This window comes from Aotus nancymaae, unplaced genomic scaffold (assembly GCF_030222135.1).
Source record: "Aotus nancymaae isolate 86718 unplaced genomic scaffold, 86718_ANA_hifiasm-v0.15.2.pri h1tg000011l, whole genome shotgun sequence".
NCBI classification, from domain to species: Eukaryota; Metazoa; Chordata; class Mammalia; order Primates; family Aotidae; genus Aotus; species Aotus nancymaae.
This window is the reverse complement of record NW_026988422.1, coordinates 58,524,394-58,542,406: the sequence shown is the minus strand read 5'-3', so window position 1 is coordinate 58,542,406 and position 18,013 is coordinate 58,524,394. Positions and strand designations below refer to the sequence as shown.

The following is an 18,013-nucleotide window of genomic DNA, read 5'->3' as shown; positions in this document are numbered from 1 at the left end:
TCTTTACTTTCTGTAGCCTTCACTAGACTGTAAGCCCCATGCGGGTGTGAGCAGTGCTGTCTAGTCCACGGCTACATCTCAACACTCAGCTCCTCGTGCATGGTAGACTCTCAATACATAGCACTGAATCGTTGGATAAATGAATGAAACAATGAATGAGAAAAGTCCTAGAAATGGCACACGGCCTAGATTTCTGAAGCAGCCCCTTCCGCGTCCCTGGGTGATTCTAGACCTCTCCCCACCCCACCCTGCACCCCACCCCACCCTCCTCTCGCTAAGCCGACCCCTGCCCCCTTCAGCCCCGCAGCGCAGACCCTGTGGCTTTAAGGCCGGCAGGAGCCGAGCCGGGCGGCGATTGGTGGTTTATTCTAAGGATGAAGGATGAGCTCATCCGCAGCCAATGGCCGCGCTGCACCGGCTGGCCCCGCACCTGCCGGACGCCAGAAAGTAGCGGCCCGCAGCGCGCTCCGGCGTGAAGGGCCGGTGGCGGCAGGGGGAGGCCTGGCCCGCGGACCCGGCTCCCAGCTCGGGCAGGTACGGTGTGTGTCCGGCCCCTCCTCCAGGCGAGGGGCCCCCTCAGCCTTTCCCCGCGGGATCGTGCACCTTGCGGCCGGGGCCCCGAGGGCTGCACGTGCCGTTTTCTGTGTCCAGGCGCAGCCAGGCAACTCTGCCCGGCGGGACCGGGCCCGGCGGGGTGGCCCCTGAAGCCAGCACAACCCTCCTGGGTGACCCCCAGAGCAAGGCCTCAGAGCCTCAAGTCCCCCGCTGGGCTTGGCCGAGAGGGGAGGGTGCGGCCTCCCTCCGCCTCCTGGCCGAATCCTGGCTCCCTGCCGCTGGCTGAGGCTGTGGGCTTCCCCTTCCTCCCCACTGCCCATCCTGCTGTCTCCCGCCTCTCTCCAAATGACCTGGGGTTGGAAGTTCCAGGCCCTGCCCATTCCCAAAGGGACCTGGGAGAGCAAAAGCCAGGCAGCTCTGCCGGCTTCCCTCTAAGCCCCTTCCCTAACCGCAGCCACAGCTGTCATCCCTTTGGCTGCCTGGGTCACTCATTGCTCAGGGAGGAGCTGCTGTCAGGTCCTTGGAGACCACATGGGCTTCTCAAAGATAAAGCCAGGAGGACAGAGCGACCCTCCCTGGGGCTGGGTCACCCTGCCCTCTTCCAGCCCCATCCAATGTGGCACCGAGTCTGCCATGCAGTCATTCCATCTGCCAACAGATCTGCTGGCCCAGCTCTGTGCTTAGTTCTCTGCTGGCTCCAGGAGAGGTCCTCACTTGCTGACCACACTGACCTCAGAACCAAGGGAACAAAACACAGCAGGGCAATCCAACCTGTCCACAGAGAAGTGCTGAACCCCAAAAGGTAAATGAGATTCCCACAGGAGGAGTGGAGGAGGGGTGGGGAAGAACAGGCAGGGTGGAGGGAACAGCATGAGGAAGAGCATTTGAGCCTGGCATGTGTGGCCTCCATGTGCTGAATGCATACTAGACATCAGCCTTGCTCCATGGAGGCCCCGTGAAGGTGGCCGTGGATCACAGATATTCTCAGCTCTCTCCAGAGCTCAACATAGTACTAGATGCTCCAGAAATGTTTGCTGAACTGCATTTGAATGGAAAGGAAAACAGCTTCAGGCCCACATGGTGGCTCACACCTGTAATCTCAGCACTTTGGGAGGCCAAGGCGGGTGGATCACTTGAGGTCAGGAGTTCAAGACCAGCCTGGTCAACATGCTGAAACACCATCTCTACTAAAAATACAAAAAATAGCTAGATGTGGTAGGCGAGTGGCCTATAATTCCAGCTACTTGGGATGCTGAGGCAGGAGAATTGCTTGAATCCAGGAGGCGGGGGTCACAGTAAGCTGAGATTGCACCACTGTACTCCAGCCTGGGTGACAAAGCAAGACTCCATCTCAAAAAAAAAAAAAAAAAAGAGTCCCAAGCTGGTTATGATTCTATCATTATCAGCACTTAGGAAGGACCTGGAGCCATGAAAAGACTTTATCCACTTTAGCTCTGACCCCTCCAGTCTTTGGAGGTGAATATTAGTCTCCCTGATATTCAGTGGAGGAAACTGGGATGTGGATGGGGGTGTCCTCCCAGCTAGGTCCTCCCTAACGCATTTGCCCATTCCAGGTCCCAGCTGCAGGGCGGCCATGAGCCTGGTGGCCTGTGAGTGCCTGCCCAGCCCCGGCCTGGAGCCTGAGCCTTGCTCACGAGCACGGTCCCAGGCTCGCGTGTACCTGGAGCAGATTCGCAACAGGGTGGCTCTGGGGGCACCTGACATGACAAAGCGTGACTATCTGGTGGATGCGGCCACGCAGATCCGGCTGGCTCTGGAGCGCGATGTTAGTGAGGACTATGAGGCGGCCTTCAACCACTATCAGAACGGTGTGGACGTGCTGCTCCGTGGCATACACGGTGAGGACTGGGGCTGGGCAGGGCTGGGCAGGGGGGAGGGGCCAGGGCAGGGCTCCTCCTGTCACCCATCTGTCCTGTCCTCTGTCCATCCGTACTGGGTGAGCAGGGCACTATGCTGGCCTGCAGAGCCTCCATGAAGGACAATGATAGCTGGCACTTATTAAGCAGTTCTTATGTGCCAGGCGCCATTCTCAGGGCTTTATGTAGATTCATTCCTTTGAGCTTCACAGTAATAGAAATTACTATATATGTTCTTGTATGTCGTTCCAAGTACATCGGAACCATTTGTCTTATTACCATGTTCCAGATGAGGAAGCTGAGGCATGGGGCAGTTAAATAGCTTGCTCAAGGCTCCACAGCTATGAAATGGCAGAACTGGTGTTTGACTTCACAGGCTGTGTACTTGGCCCACCACACTTGACTATCTGTGGAGCTAGGGTGGGCTTCTGCCCTCTGGGAGTTTGCATTCTAGTGAGGGAAGACTGATGAGTTGATTTGGACAATTATAGTCTCAGGAAGGAAGAAGATTAGGGGGAGAGTGAAGGAAGGAAAGAGGGAAACTGAGTTCAGACTGGGCCTGCCTAGAGCATTTTCTAGAGGTTAGATCTCTAATCTGAGCACTGGAGATTGGTAGGTGCGTTATCTAGCTGAAGGACTGGCTAGAGACAGCGAGAACGGCCAAGGCATGGAGGTGAGAGGGAAGTTCCCTTCAGGGCAGCATGAGGAACTTCCACGCCGGGCGAGAGGCTGGGCTGAGGCCAGTTTGAGATGCCTGTGGGCCCCGGTGGCCAGGCTGGGGGTGGGCATTGGGCCTGCCCTGTCATCCAGCTGAAGAGACCCCTCAAGCTCGGGCTTCCAGTCTGTCCAGTAAATTCCTTTATCCTCCGATCCTGGTCCCCACCCTAGCCTTCTTCACACTGGGCATCAGATGGAAGAAGCAATGCTCTCTGGAATCTCCATCCCCTCCTCTGAAAAAATGGATGGGGAAATCCCCACCCTGTCCCTTCCCAGGGTGTGACAGCTGCCAGCAAGGCAGAGGGTGCCAACAGCGAAGTGCTGTCTGCTGAGGAGTGGTCCTGGTTCCCAACCTCCTGCCAGCTCCCGTCCTCCTCCTTCCTGGCTGGTCCCCCACCCCAGAGGAGGGGCTCACGAAGCCATCTGGGGGCAGAATCTGCCGAACAAGCCTTAGAAACGGGAGCTCCCTCCTGGGGAGGGCAGAGGGCAGGCAATGGAGCTAGGACTCCAGCCCTCTGAGGCCAGGGCTGGGGACTCTGGTGACCCTCGTCCCCCACAGTCGACCCCAACAAGGAGCAATGTGAGGCTGTGAAGCTGAAAATTACCAAGTACCTGCGGCGGGCAGAAGAGATCTTCAACTGCCACCTGCAGCGGCCACTGGGCAGCGGAGCCAGCCCCAGCATGGTGAGGACCCCCTGTCCAAAGGCCCGAGCAGGAGGCGGGCTCTGAGGGGAGACTGCAGAGGCTCCAACACCCACAGGCCTGCCCTGGGCTGCAGGGCAGGGGCTGGCAGTGGAGGCATTAGTCGGGCTGGAGTGTGCCAGGGCGGCCCATCCTCTTCTCCCGCTGGTTTCCTTTCTCTCCCACGCCTCATGGTTCATTCATTTCCAAACAACTCACTGAGTCATATCCAGTTCAGTCTGCTCCTTCACGGAGCACTTGACGTGTACACATATACATCTGCCAGCCTTGCACACAGGTCCATGTACACGCTTATGTGTGTCCACATTCAGAGCCTCCTGATTCTGTCTCTGTTGTGAACTGGCATACGTTTTGCAGCAGACCTCGACACCCACGTATGCACACACACTCTCCCCCCACATGGCTTCTCTAAACCAGTAAGCGCTCAGTGAGGGTGGAGAATGCATGCAGGCTTCTTACCCTACAGACGCACATGCTCACACAGGCCCTCCTCGGCTCTCTGCATCTTGTGAGGCTGCCTTTCCCCAGAGTAGGTGCTTGGTCTTTGAGGCATGTTCCCTGAGACTCACAGGTTCCCAGGTTATTTCCCTACCCCCATCTTGGGAGCTTCTGCTGTTTTGAGATGGAGTCTCACTTTGTCACCCAGGCTGGAGTGCAGTGGCATAATCTTGGCTCACTGCAACCTCTGCCTCCCAGGTGCAAGCGATTCTCCTGTCTCAGCAGCCCAAGTATCTGGGATTATAGGCAGGCGCCATCACGCCTGGCCAATTTTTGTATTTTAGTAGAGATGGGGTTTCACCATATTGGTCAGGCTGGTCTCAAACTCCTGACCTCAAGTGATCTGCTCACCTCAGCCTCCCAAAGTGCTGAGATTACAGGCGTGAGCCACAGCACCTGGCCTAGATGGGGCTTTTGAGAGGGGGCTTCTGAAACCCCAAGAACTTCATGGGCCTTGGACAGGGGCTAAGCAGAGAGGTCAGCCTGGCCACCCTGGATGGGTATGGGTGCCTGTCAGTCAAGGCCAGCTTTTCCACCCAGCCTGCCCTTGTGAGGCGGGGCCTGCCTGTCCCCCTGCCCTCCCCACTGCTCTCCTAGCATCCAGAAGCCCCTGCCTGAAGCCTGGTGAGAAGGCCATGGCTGAGGAGGGCTTGGCCCTGAGGCTGCGTGTGGCCTGTCTCCCTCCTCTGCAGGGTTTCAGCAGCCTGAGGCTCCGGCCCATCCGCACGCTGAGCTCTGGTCTGGAGCAGCTGAGGGGCTGCAGGGTGGTCGGGGTCATTGAGAAGGTGAGTGAGTGAGCACTTGTCTTGCAGGAGGGAGACAGGGTATGCAATTTGGGGTGGTGGCTGGGAGAGAGATGGGATGTGGTGAAAGCAGGTCTGTAGCGGTGGCCCCCACTCCTCCAGAGGGGGTGGACAGGGGTCAGAGGGGTATGCAGCTGTGTCCAGCAGTTCCCACCTCTCCCCCATCCGCAACATGCATGACTCAGTCCTGGGTCCTGGAGAGGAAAATGCGGGGAACGAGAAGAGGCTGATTGGCCAGGACAGTGGCTCACACCTGGAATCCCAGCACTTTGGGAGGCCAAGGTGAGAGGACTGCTTGAGCCCAGGAGTGAGAGATCAGCCAGGGCAACAGAGTGAGACCCCATCTCAAATCAAATCAAATAATATAATATATAAATTTAAAATATAATATAAAAAGAAGAAGTAGACAGGCCCTTTCCACAGCCCTGAAGCTCAGACCCAGAAAACCTGCTCCTTGGGAGTCGGGACAGAAACTGCAGGAGGAGCGAGGCGCTGTGCCCAGGGCGCCCTGCCAACCCTCGAGGTCCTGCTCACTCCCACTTCCCGCTTCCCACAGCACCCCCACCATACTCACCCTGAACCCCAGGGCTGCAGCCAAGATGCTCCACGGAGCACAGCTGGGGACTTCCTGCAGCTGGGACGTGCTCCTCTCCAGAAACCTGTCCAGAGAGGGCCTGCGCTGGCCCATCCTTGCCCAGGGCCTTGGCAAGTCTGCCCCTTTTTTCGCTCTTGACCTAACTGTAACTTCACCCTATCTCAACCCCATCTCGCACCCTTTGCCTTGTTCAGGGCAGACAAGAAGATAGGAGGCAAGGTCCCAACCCTTACTCGGGGCACTCGTTATTAGAGTGAAGGAATCAGAAGGACAGAGAATGAGGTCAAATGAGAGTCCAGCCGGTATGAGGTTCCCCTCTTCCCCCAAGAAGTTGTTTACCAAGCTGGTTAAAGGGAGAGCTTCCTAAAAATACAGCTGTGCAGGAATCTGTTATTTAACATACTCGCCCGGTGATTCTGGGGGATCTGGGGGCCCACAGAGAAAAGCAGACAGTCCTGTGCTTCCCACCAGCAAGAGGCTGACATGCTGCCTGCAGGAAGGTCCCATGCTGAGCACCAGCCAGGGTGGCCACAGGCAAGCCCCCCCGTTCTCTGAGCTTTGGTTTCCTCCTCTGGAAAGTGAGATGAGAATTCTCCCCGTATGGGGTGATTTGGGAGGTAAAATAATTTTGGGGAAAGACCTGGCACATGCTATGACATTGAGTACACACTTGATGGCTCTAAATACTAGTGACAGGAGTGAGCCGGGAGGCACGCAGGCTCCTGTTCCCAGGGATTACACTGGCAGCTCCTCCTGGATCCCTGCACTGCTGACCCCAGATGGTCAGCGCAGGCCCTGCCAGCTTCCATCTGCCACGGTCCCCTCCCCACTGCTCCAGTGTCAGTGGCCACGACCCGACCTTGGCTCAGCACAGCCGCTCCCAGAGACCTGCGGGGAGGTGACCGACACCAGGCCTCCCAGTGTTATGGCGAGAGGGGTTCTGAGCTGAGTAAGGTAGGGAAACAGTGAGTTCAAGTTATATTGCTTTGTTTTTTAATGATAGGAGTTCTTAGAGGTTTTACATGCAAATGTACACTGTGATACAGAATTCACCAAACTTGTTTAGCCTCAGGAAAGTGGTTTAGGAATCTAGTGTTTCGAGGCCACTACAGATGGAAAGCACAAATTAAGGCCAAGCCCAACCATTCTTTTTTTTTTTTTTTTGACATAGGGTCTTGCTCTGTAGCTCAGGCTGGAGTGCAGTGGTGTGACCTCACTGCAGCCTCAACCTACCAGGCTCAAGCAATCCTTCCACCTCAGCCTCCTGAGTAGCTGGGACCTTCTGTTTTTTGTAGAGCGATCTCGCAGTGTTGCCCAGGCTGGTCTCAAACTCCTTGCCTCAGGTGTCCTCCCACCTCCATCTTAGCCTCCCAAAGCACTTGGGATGACAGGCGTGAACCACTGGCCCAGCCCATTCTGTTTCAGGACTGTCCTGCTTTTTTTTCTTTTTTACTCTGTCTTGCACACTCAAAGACTTCATCTCCCTCCTGAGATTCTACTTCCTTTCCCTGTGTTGTGCACAAGCCAGGAGCAGCACTTTCCCCAAAGTAGGAAAGCTATTCCTTCCTCTGGGCCTGGGTTGGATATGCTGTCGCCCTCATTCCATTCCACAGCTCTGCCCAGGCAGATCCAGGCAAGCGGGCAGTGCCAGCCAGCAGCAACCCTCAGGTTCAGGGAGGAAGCAAAGGGCTGGCTCAGGATGATGCTTGAGTGAACCCTAACGTGTCTGGCTGTTAGAGTAACTAGGGGCATGGAGCAGCGAGGTGGGTGGGTCGGGACTTGGTAAGCAGCCAGAATACCCAAGGGTCTGCCCTCAGAGCCTGGGGGCCAGGGAGACATCACTGGGTATTTGCTGAGCTTTGTCCAGGAGCTAGATTCTAAGAAGGGGTGGAAGAAGAAAAAGAAGGTCATCCAAGTCACTTCTCCTTTTATTTGGCTTAACACAGGGGTATTTTTTTTAATTGTTACCAACATTTTAAAATGTGCAGATTTTTACAAAAGTCCAGATTTCCTGCTTCTCTTGAAAAAATTAGATCTGGAAAGGCTTGGGTTCCCATTCTCCCGTGGCAGCAGGGAGTGGGGGAGGAGATGCTTGCTTTAGATGAGGCACCAGCCCCGCCGGCTGCGCCTCCGCCCTGCCCATTTGCTCACATGCCTGGCCCCTGTGGGCCTTTGATTTTTGATTTTTTAAATTATTTTTTCTTTGAGATGGAGTTTCATTCTTGTTGCCCAGGCTGGAGTGCAATGGCATGAACTCAGCTCACCACAACCTCCGCCTCACAGGTTCAAGCGATTCTCCTGACTCAGCCTCCTGAGTAGCTGGGATTGCAAGCATGCATCACCACGCCCAGCTAATTTTGTATTTTTAGTAGAAACGGGGTTTCTCCATATCGGTCAGGTTGGTCTCAAACTCCCAACCTCAGGTCATCCACCTGCCTTGACCTCCCAAAGTGCTGAGATTACAGGTGTGAGCTACCACACCCAGCCTCCTGTTTGAAACCTTTAGGCTTGTTTGTTCCATGGGAGATTCCCCCTGGGCTTTTGACACTTTGTGCATCTTTATAGAAAACGTTTACCGTTTCACCAAAGCTTTAATTGTCCCTCTGTCCCGAGAACTCTGTGGGTCTCTATTTAAAACAATTGCCCTTTTTTAAAAGGTGAGAGAAAACACTCAGAACTGCCTTCCATCTTCCCAAATGGAAGGCTCACCTGACAGCTGAATGGCACCTTCTCATTTCCTCCATCCTCCAAACCACTGAGTAAAAGGGGTTTCTTATTTGTTTGAATGAATGGGAAAATGCCCCCACTCTGCTGCTTTTGAAAAATGAGAGGAAAAAAAAATCCCCGATATCCGACCTAACTCCAAGATAATCACTGTTAATGTTTTAGTCTAATTCTTTTTGGATGATGAGGTTGGTTTTAATTTTTTTAACAGAAATATTTCAGTGGATGGATCAAGGTTTATTTCTGGCTGCCCCAGACTTCCCTCCTTTTCTATTTTTTTTTTTTTTTTGACTCTGTCAATTAGAGGGCCTTGCCCAGGATGAGGTGGTGGGGAATCCCACTTGGCAAATGATGGTGGGGAATTATCCGGGGTGTCAGGATTTGTGGGAAACTCTGTTCTCCTAAATGATTCCAGAGTTTTCTTCCTTGCTTTTTCAAACATTGCACAAGTTTGGTCAGGGAGCCAAGCCCAGGCTGGACTTGGTCTCTGGCTGTTGGAGGAGAGACCTCTGGTGGTCAAAGAGGACACTTTGCTCCTGCTGCAAAAGGTCCTGGGTGCTCTTTTAACTGATGATGGAGAAACAGGCTCAGGAGGGAAGGCCCTTGCCAAGGGCGCCTTGTTGTGCCTCTAGTTCTAGTGAAGTCTGAAGGGCTCTGGGATTGGTCTGCCTGGGATCAAGTCCTGACTGTGTCTCAGGGCAGGCCAACAGCCAAGGAGTCACACCACCCAGGCTCTGGCCTTGCCCCACACGCCCTCACCTAGGCTGAATCCTCTGCCTTTCCGCCCTCGATATACCCATGTACCGCTGCAGTGTGCCCCTGCCCACCACGCAGATGAGTCAAGGACCCAACTCCAAACATGGCCCTGACCCTGCGATTGACAGCCTCTGCCTCTAATAGAAACCAACACAAGAAGGAGAGGATGGCCTCCCAAGAGGACTTTACAAGTTTTATTTTCAGTCAGGAGCACATACACAGGTTTTTCACATAAACTTGTGTCATGGGGGTTTGTGTAAATGAAGGGGGTGAAGTGGGGAAGAGGCCTGAAGGCAGTGTGCCAAGCCTGCACAACATGGCTGCGCTGTCAACTGTAAAACAGTTCAGAGGCCAGGTGCAGTGGCTCACGCCTGTAATCCCAACACTTGAGGAGGCCAAGGCAGGAGGATCACGAGGAGAGATCGAGACCCTTCTGGCCAACATGGTGAAACCCCATCCCTACTAAAATAAAAATCAGCTGAGTGTGGTGGTGCATGCCTGTAGTCCCAGCTATGTGGGAGGCTGAGGCAGGGGAAATGCTTCAACCTGGGAGGTGGAGGTTGCAGTGAGCCGAGATTGTGCCACTGCACTCCAGCCTAGCGACCGAGCAAGACTCCATCTCAAAAAAAAAAAAAAAAAAAGGACCAGAGAAAGTGACTGGCTCTGAGGTCCCTTCCAGCTGTGACATCTCAGAACCTGCAGGATGGTGGTGTTCTGCCCAAGGCCTTGGGTGAGGGGTTGACCTCCAGTGGGTCCAGGTGGAACAGGGCTTTCTCAACCCTCCCCTCAGGGGGAATGGGGCCTGGGCCAGCATGGGCAGGGAGAGGCAGGGAATTCTCACATGCTCACCACACACACAGGCTGAGCCGAGGCTAGGGCTGCTCACAGCACATGTGTCCAGCATCTACCACATCCCTGTGCTGTGCAGGGCTCTGGGAATACAGAGCTCACAGTCCAGCGGGGAGACAAATTAGACAGGGTAAAGAGGCTCTGAGGGTGAACCCAGAGAGCATGGGAGACAGGTTAGGGACCCCAGCCCCTGTAATCTTGGAAAGGCTTCCTGGAGGAGGCAGCATCTGAGACCACAGGTCTAGCAAGGGCGGATGAACAGGGATCGACGTCAGCTTTGGGAGTGCCACCAAAGCCTGCCCTCCCTGCCCTGCCACTGGAGTGAGACAGCCTCAGTGGAGGAACCTGGGTAGGGTGTGGTCAGGCTGGGGTCATGAAGCCCCAGGAGCTAGCACACACCTTAACCAGTGCCTCTTGTATTTCGGTAGGTGCAGCTGGTCCAGGACCCAGCAACCGGAGGAACCTTTGTGGTAAAGGCAGGTGCCACACAGCCTCTGCCACTGTGCATTCCCCTTGGGTCATTCTCAGGGCTCTTGGAGACTCCTATCCAGAACCTGCATCTGAAGCATGTGCTCCCTCCCCCTAAAAGCTGCTTGTTCTGCCCAAGCGTCCCCCACTTTCCAGATGGACATCCACACTCTCATGTACACACACACACACACACACACACACACAGAGACACACACGTGTATGCATACTGCCTCCTCTTTGGCCAGAGGGTGGAGGACCCAGATTCTACAGGGGCAATGGGGGTAAGGCAGGTCAGGAACTGGGGGAGACAGTTCTACTCATTCGGGCACCCCGAAACCAGGGCTAGGAGGTCCCCTAACAGCAGCAGTCTCTGGCCTGTCCCGAGCTGATCTGTCTTCCCTGCCCCTCCCAGAGCCTACCCAGGTGCCACATGGTGAGCCGGGAGCGGCTGACCATCATCCCACATGGAGTCCCCTATATGACGAAGCTGCTCAGGTACTTCGTGAGTGAGGACTCCATCTTCCTGCACTTGGAGCATGTGCAAGGTGAGCAGGCTGGGGGCCCGTCTTCTCCTTGGGCTTTTGGGGTATGTCGTCAACCCTTAAAATGCTGAGCCCTGGTGGAGCATGGGGGCTCAGGCCTGCAATCTCAGCACTTAGGGAGGCCGAGGCAGGCAGGTCACCTGAGGTCAGGAGTTCGAGACCAGCCTGGCCAACATGGCAAAACCCCGTCTCTACTAAAAATACAAAAACTATTTGGGTGTGGTTGCACATGCCTGTAATCTCAGCTACTTGGGAGGTTGAGGCAGGAGAATTGAACCTTGAAAGTGAAGGCTGCAGTGAGCTGATACCATGCCACTGCACTCCAGCCTGGGTGACAGAGCAAGACTCAGCCTCAAAAAAAAAAAAAAAAAAAAAAAAGCTGAGTCCTGGGGAGGGGTGCACAGACCAGGGAACCTGGCCTTTCTGGAGGCCAGTCAGGCTGTTGTGGGCCTGTGGTGGTGCCAAGGGGCAGGGGACATGCTGGGGAGGTTGTCCACTTCATAGGCGGGTGTGAGAACTGCAGCTGTCTCCTTTGTTGCCATTTCCTCCAGCGTTGGCTCTTTTTATTTTTCTGGGCTGTGCTGATCCCTTGGGAGTGGCCAGATAGGGTGGTGGTGACTGAAGCTATGAGGACAGGAACTGGGCCATGTGGCAGATACTGCCGATTATACTGATGACCTTTAAACAGGTACACATCCTGGGGTCATGACACATAGTCATTATAAGCCTCCCTGGTCTTCTTTAAATCAGTCTCCCTAAAAACAAGTGTTCAGGCTGGTGAGACCACCACCCAAACCAGGAACACAGACAGCGCCAGCCATCTATCTGTGGTGTGTCAGTTCATGAGGCTGGGCCTGCTTTGGGGGGGGTCGAAAGGGCAGAGGTAATTCTAAGCTGAGGGGTGAGAGGAAGCACTGGTGAGGGGTTGAACTAGGCCAGGACACCCAGAGGCGGAAGATCTGTGCCCAAGACAGAGGAGAGGTAGGAATGGGAACAGGGCCTGGCATCCACACCCTTTCTCCCTGTCCCCACGCTCACCGCTCCCTCTGCATGGCCCAGGAGGCACTCTCTGGTCCCACCTGCTCTCCCAGGCGCACCCCCGACATTCTGGGCTCAGGTCTGACTCTACCCAGGAGAAGATGAAGGCTCAGCTCAACCCCCACCTCAACCTCCTGAACCCAGTGAGGTTCCCCTCAGGCCATGCCCCTGGGCAGGACAGAATCGCCCTGGAGCCTCCTAGGACTTCTCTGAGCCTTCCCCCAGCTGGGGAGGCCCCATCCACCAGACCCCAGAGGGAGACTGAAGGTGAACCCACAGACAGGACCAGCACCTCTGGTTCTCTGGACCTTGCAAAGGCCCCAAGTGACCACCTGTACCTTCAAGCAAGGCGAGCTGGCCAGAACTCAGACACTGGGACCTCTCAGGGACTCACTTGGGTTCCTGAGGGGGCCGGCCCAGCGCTGGGCAAGAATCAGAGTTGCCTGTCAGCGGATGGGGCTGGCCCGGGCTGTGGCAGTGCCACCTGGAGAGTGAGAGAGGAACAAGTGAAGCAGTGGGCTGCGGAGACGCTGGTAGCACTGGAGGCGCTGCATGAGCAGGGGGTGCTGTGCCGGGACCTCCACCCCAAGAACCTGCTCCTGGACCAGGCAGGTAGGTGCCCTCCCCACCCCTCAGGGGGGGCAGCCCCCCAAGCCTCCAGGCAGAGGATGAGAGATCCCCAAAGTCAAGGGGACCTCCAAGATTCTGTTCCTCCCCAGCCCCACCCAGCATTTCAGTGGGCCTATGCCTGAGTGTGTGGGCAAGGCTCCTGGGAGTACCCTGTGTTCTGTGGGCCTCAGGGTGCTGTGCCCCTGTGGAGGTTCTGCCCAGCATGGCCATCGGCTCCCGCTGCATGACTGTTGGGGGAAGCCCTGGAATCCTTCCCCATGTCAACTGTCCTCAATCTTTGTCCCTCCTTTTTCCTCCCACACACACTGGAGAAGGTCACATCCGGCTCACATATTTTGGCCAGTGGTCAGAGGTGGAGCCCCAGTGCTGCGGGGAGGCCCTGGACAATCTCTACAGCGCCCCAGGCAAGAAGGGGGAGGCCGAGTGGCCCCTGGCACCTGGGTACCTTTGTGGGGGTTGTGCCTGGAGTCTGAGAATGACAGAGGGGATGAGTGGGGTCAGGGTAGAATGAGGAGAATGGAAGAGGCCCTCTTGAGTGAGGCTAGGACCCTTGTGTTCTTGTTCCCACAGAGGTGGGTGGGATTTCAGAGCTGACGGAAGCCTGTGACTGGTGGAGCTTTGGGTCTCTACTGTATGAGCTGCTGACAGGAATGGTGAGTGGCTGGGCTGGGTGTAGTGCCCTGGTGGGTGCCACTGAGTGTGGGTTGGGCCAGGCTAAGTGTGGGATGGGCAGAGGCTGCCTGGCTGTCCTGCTCACACAGCTGTCCCAGAAGGGGCACACTTAGCTGGCTACAGCTAAGGAGACTGTCAACTTCTATGAAGGAGAGTCAAGTGGGATGGTCAGACAAGGTTTCTGCCAGAGCGTGCCTGGGCCCAAGTTTGGAGGGAACACAGAATGTGTCACAGCCCTTCCTCCCAGGAAGGCTGTTGATCATCCTGAGCCTACTGTTCATCCTCCCACCCATGCCCTCAGGGGCTGTCGTGACCTCCAGACCTTAGCTGGAGGCTGGGAAAGAGGGGCTCTTTCACCCAGGCAAGCAGCTTCCCTGTCCAGCCTGGGTCAGCCATAAGCTCAAAAGATCCCCCTGCAAACACCAAGGGAACCTGTGCACAGGATGAGGGCTCTGCCTTCTGTCCTCCCCTCTCATGAGCTCAGCACTGCAACTGAGGCCAGTTATGTAGGCAGCAAGGGAGAGGCCAAACTGCATTTTAACAGGAAATAGCCAGAATGGATGTAGTGTGAACTGAAGTCCAGACCTGACCAGCCCATCCTGGCTCCCTCCTGCTTTCATCCCATGTCACAGGGCCCCAAGAGCCCTGGCTGCAAATACCCCCTGAGTGGCTCTCCTCCCTGTCTCCTTCCACCTCTCTAGCCCAGAGTTCTTGGCCTTCCTCCTGGGGGTTCCTGGAAGCTCATACTTCCCTCCAGACAGACCCTCTGCTCCCTGAAGCTGTAGTTTTCTGGGGTGTGGAGAGGTCCTATTTTCTTTTCTTGCCACATCCCTGCCTTGGACCTGATGGGAGCATGCCACGGCCTGCTGCCAAATGAATAGTCCATGTGGATTTTTTAAACAAGACGAGTTCCATCACTGTTCCCAAGAGTGCCTGCCCTGATTGCAACCCAAGATCGATGCTTCTAGCAAGCTTAGAGCCACGAGACCTAGGTCCAAACCCTGAACTCAGCACAAGTCCTTTTATCCCTCTGGGCCTGTTTCTTGCCTTTAGTGGATAATGTAAAGGTACTGCTTAGGCATCTAGCACTGTGTCTGGCTGTAGAAACTATCATCATTATTGTCATCATCCTCATGGGATATGACATGGGGAAAATCCTGGCTGCCACTGGAACATAGACAGGACTGAGGTTGTCTCTTCAGAGGCCCTTCCCTGTGTCCTCTCAGGCACTGTCCCAGAGCCACCCTTCAGGAATCCAGGCCCACACTCAGCTCCAGCTGCCCGAGTGGCTGAGTCGCCCAGCGGCCTCTCTGCTGACTGAGGTGAGGTGTAGCCCAGCCAGAGGAAGCAGCGGCCTGGCCTGAGGAAGGTGCTGGGAGGGGCGCAGAACTGTGTGTGTGAACCACGTGTGCTTCATACTCAGTGTCTGATGTGGGTGCAGAGGGCAATAGGGCAACACATTTCTGTATGTTGGTGGCCAACCACCACCACTGTCCCCAGGGTAAAAAGGGGGTTCCGTGGGCTAGGGTGCCAGGGAGCAAGCCCCCTAAGGAGCCATAGTGGTCAAAGTCCCTGGAGGTCAGCCCATGCCTCTGCGGCAGGAGTGGGAAAAGCCAGCTGACTGGGCCTCTTTCTACAGCTGCTGCAGTTCGAGCCTACCCGGCGCCTGGGTGTGGGAGAAGGTGGTGTCAGCAAACTCAAGTCTCATCCCTTTTTCAGTACCATCCAGTGGAGCAAACTGGTGGGGTAAGAGGGCAGAGCGGGCGATGCAAGCAGCTGGCCTGGATCTCCTCTCCTTGCCCGACATCCAGGGCTGGACCTCTATCATCAACAGGCTTCGGGCGAGGAATGGAGGGCACTGCCTGTCCTGTTGGGCTCCTGCCAGGGCCTCAGAATTATGGCCATATGGCCATCTTCCAGTAAGGGCCAGCTCCTGGAAAAGTAGGGGGTGGGGGCAGTCAAGGCTCACCCTGCTAAGCAGCTTGAACCTTCCACCCGCCAGTCAACAGACCTGTTGAGCATGCAGACTCACCACGTTACAGGGTGCCTTCTGTGGCACTGGCGCTGAGCTGACCACCTGCTGCGCCTACTGTGAGGTTCTGTGACTCACTCACTGCCATGTTGTGCCCTACTCGGGACATCTCTGGAGATTCATCTCAGGACACTGATCACTGGCTCAGTGGACCCAAACCAGGTTGTCCTGGCTGGTCATTTTAGTCACACGAGTGGGGCTCTTCCACTAGCTGTTCCTGCAGCTGGGGAGGCCCAGAAGCAGGGATGCCATCTGTAGTGCAGGGAGGGATGAGGTGGGGGACAGGAGGATTCCCCCATTCCTGAACGTGCCCCCTATCTTGTGATTTCAGACTTGGGAGAGCAAATGGGAGGGGAAGAAAATAAGAGAAATGGGGGGAAAAAAGGAATGCACGGCTCTGCTCCTTAGAGCAAGTCAGACATCGGAATCAAGAGCTCTCTTCCCCAGGGGGCCCACCTCTGTGTGGGGAGGGGGAAAGCCTGCCCCAGGGGTACAAGTGGACAGCAATTCAGCCTCCAGGCCAAAGCAGCTGAAGGTGTGCCCATCAGGACTCCCTCTCAGGCCTTGGTTCCATTACCATATATCACTGCCTACTGGGACTTCACACCCTTTGAGATAAGAAACCCCAAAACACGTAACGACTATCCGTGGCTCTTAGCCAGAAGTCTTGCTTCTGGTCTCTGAAAAACTGGGGTGAGTGGTTACCCTAAGACAACTGCCCCCAGTTTGGGGTTTCATTTCGGGGTTCACCCTGTCACTGGGGTATGGGGCCTTAGAAACTAGACTTTTGCTCCCAAATCCTCTCGGCCAGCATCCCAGTCACCACCAGGTGGCGCTTCCGACACGGTTCTCCCGTCTGGCTCTGAAGGCCCAACTCTTGTCAGGCCAGACTTCTGTCACAGCCTGACTTCCTCAGGCTCTGCAGGAGACTGCAACAGAGAGGACATGCAAATGTGCAACCTGTATATGACTCTGTGCTCTACATCCTGGCTCTCCCTGGGCCTTACCCAGCCCCAATAAAGCCTGCATTGGCCTATGTGTTCGCTTCTTCAATGCAGTGAGTGAGCGTGGCTCTTGGGGCAGGTTGGAAGACTCTTGCCATAGAAGCTCAAGAGTGAAATCAAGAGTGAGGTTGGAGGCTACCAGGAAGTAGGATGAAAGGCTGGTGGTGAGCAGCTTGCCACCTGTGCCCTGGGCCTCAGGGGAAGTGGTGGGGCAGGGGGCGGACTGGGCTCTGTGGGGAAGCAGAAAAGGATGAGAAGCCTTGGAAGAGGCTCAAGGTTCCTGGGGGGAATACCAGTTTCATCCTCACAGTGACCCCTTGCAACAGAAAACTGAAGCTCAAAGAGGTTAAGAACACAACCTAGCCAGAGTTCCAAGTTAGTGTTCCTTCTGCTACTCTCTGTAAGGCTGGACCACTTCCAACCACTGCTTCATAAAACATAAGTCACTTATGGAACTTCTGTGCCTCATCCATCCAACACTACACATCTGGCACTTTGTTGGGCCCTGAGTTTAGAATACTGTGGGTCCCAGCTCTTATAGTCGACCTCCTTTCAATAAAATGGGGCAAGTAATGCCTACTTTGCAGGTTTACCAGAGAAATGAAAGTTTCTAACACCAAGTCCTGTTCTTCCTTTCATTCAACCTAATTCTTTTTTCTATCTATTAGAGATCTAGTTCTGCCCTCTGGGACCCACTTCCTTCACGTGACAGACCTTCACAGAGGGATGGCCTCACAGCAAGAGTGCTCAGCAGACAGGGACTCTGTGGAAGGACAAGGCTGTGTTTAAGCCTGGATGCCATCACACCTGCCACCTGCAGTCTAGGTTAGCTACCAACCCTATACACTCACCCTCACTGACCACTGCTTCTAGGTGGCCATCAACCCTCACCTGTTCATCTGTATTGACCTTGAGCATCTTGGTACATAAGGTAATCAAATCCAAATGAAATGAGGTACCCCCACCACTCCACAATCCATCACTGAAATAATGCAAGCCCTCACAAAAAATGTAAGTCTACTGGTACTTTGAAAAAGGGCTTCACAAAGATGGTGATTCCAAATTCTAGAGCATGGCTTGACAGGCTCAAGGAAGCTGGGTCACTAAAAGGCTGTGATGCTTCTGGAAACTAAACAAATTCTAAGCCCCCCAACCATCTGCATGGACCCCTCCTTCTCAGTCACGGGCATTCCAAAGTTAACCTGAAAAGCTAGTTCAGGCCATGGTGGGAAGAAGGAGCCAGCCATGCCTCATTATACTGCCCTCCCTTTTGGAATTACTATTAAAACAGACTCCTTAAGTCTGATGAGAAACATTTACAATCTATTTTCTCTGAAGCCTGCTGACTGGAGGCTTCATCTGTATGATAAAACCTTGGTCTTCACAACCCCTTATTGTAACCCAGACACTCCTTTTTTTTTTTTTTTTTTGAGATGGAGTTTCGCTCTGTTACCCAGGCTAGAGTGCAATGGCGTGAACTAGGCTCACTGCAACCTCTGCCTCCCGGGTTCAAGCAATTCTCCTGCCTCAGCCTCCCAAGTAGCTGGG

General features: G+C 55.0%; 1 protein-coding gene across 9 annotated transcripts; it reads left to right on the top strand.

The window, feature by feature from the left end:
* Positions 1-476: 476 nt before the first annotated feature.
* Positions 477-16,497, top strand: RPS6KL1 (ribosomal protein S6 kinase like 1). 9 transcript variants are annotated; one of them, XM_021675022.2, is made up of 12 exons: positions 477-534; positions 1,214-1,357; positions 2,130-2,414; positions 3,709-3,833; positions 5,042-5,134; positions 10,505-10,552; positions 10,960-11,092; positions 12,149-12,739; positions 13,072-13,161; positions 13,328-13,410; positions 14,656-14,756; positions 15,069-16,497. In XM_021675022.2, the coding sequence occupies exons 3-12, from the start codon at positions 2,150-2,152 to the stop codon at positions 15,445-15,447; spliced, it is 1,908 nt and encodes a 635-aa protein (XP_021530697.2). In that variant the 5' UTR covers positions 477-534; positions 1,214-1,357; positions 2,130-2,149; the 3' UTR covers positions 15,448-16,497. The 9 variants fall into 9 exon arrangements, with proteins under 9 accessions (XP_021530697.2, XP_012293634.2, XP_012293639.1 ...); XM_012438211.2 differs by having other exon boundaries at positions 13,069-13,161; XM_012438216.2 differs by having other exon boundaries at positions 14,656-14,751; positions 15,069-15,276.
* The last annotated feature ends 1,516 nt before the right edge of the window (positions 16,498-18,013 follow it).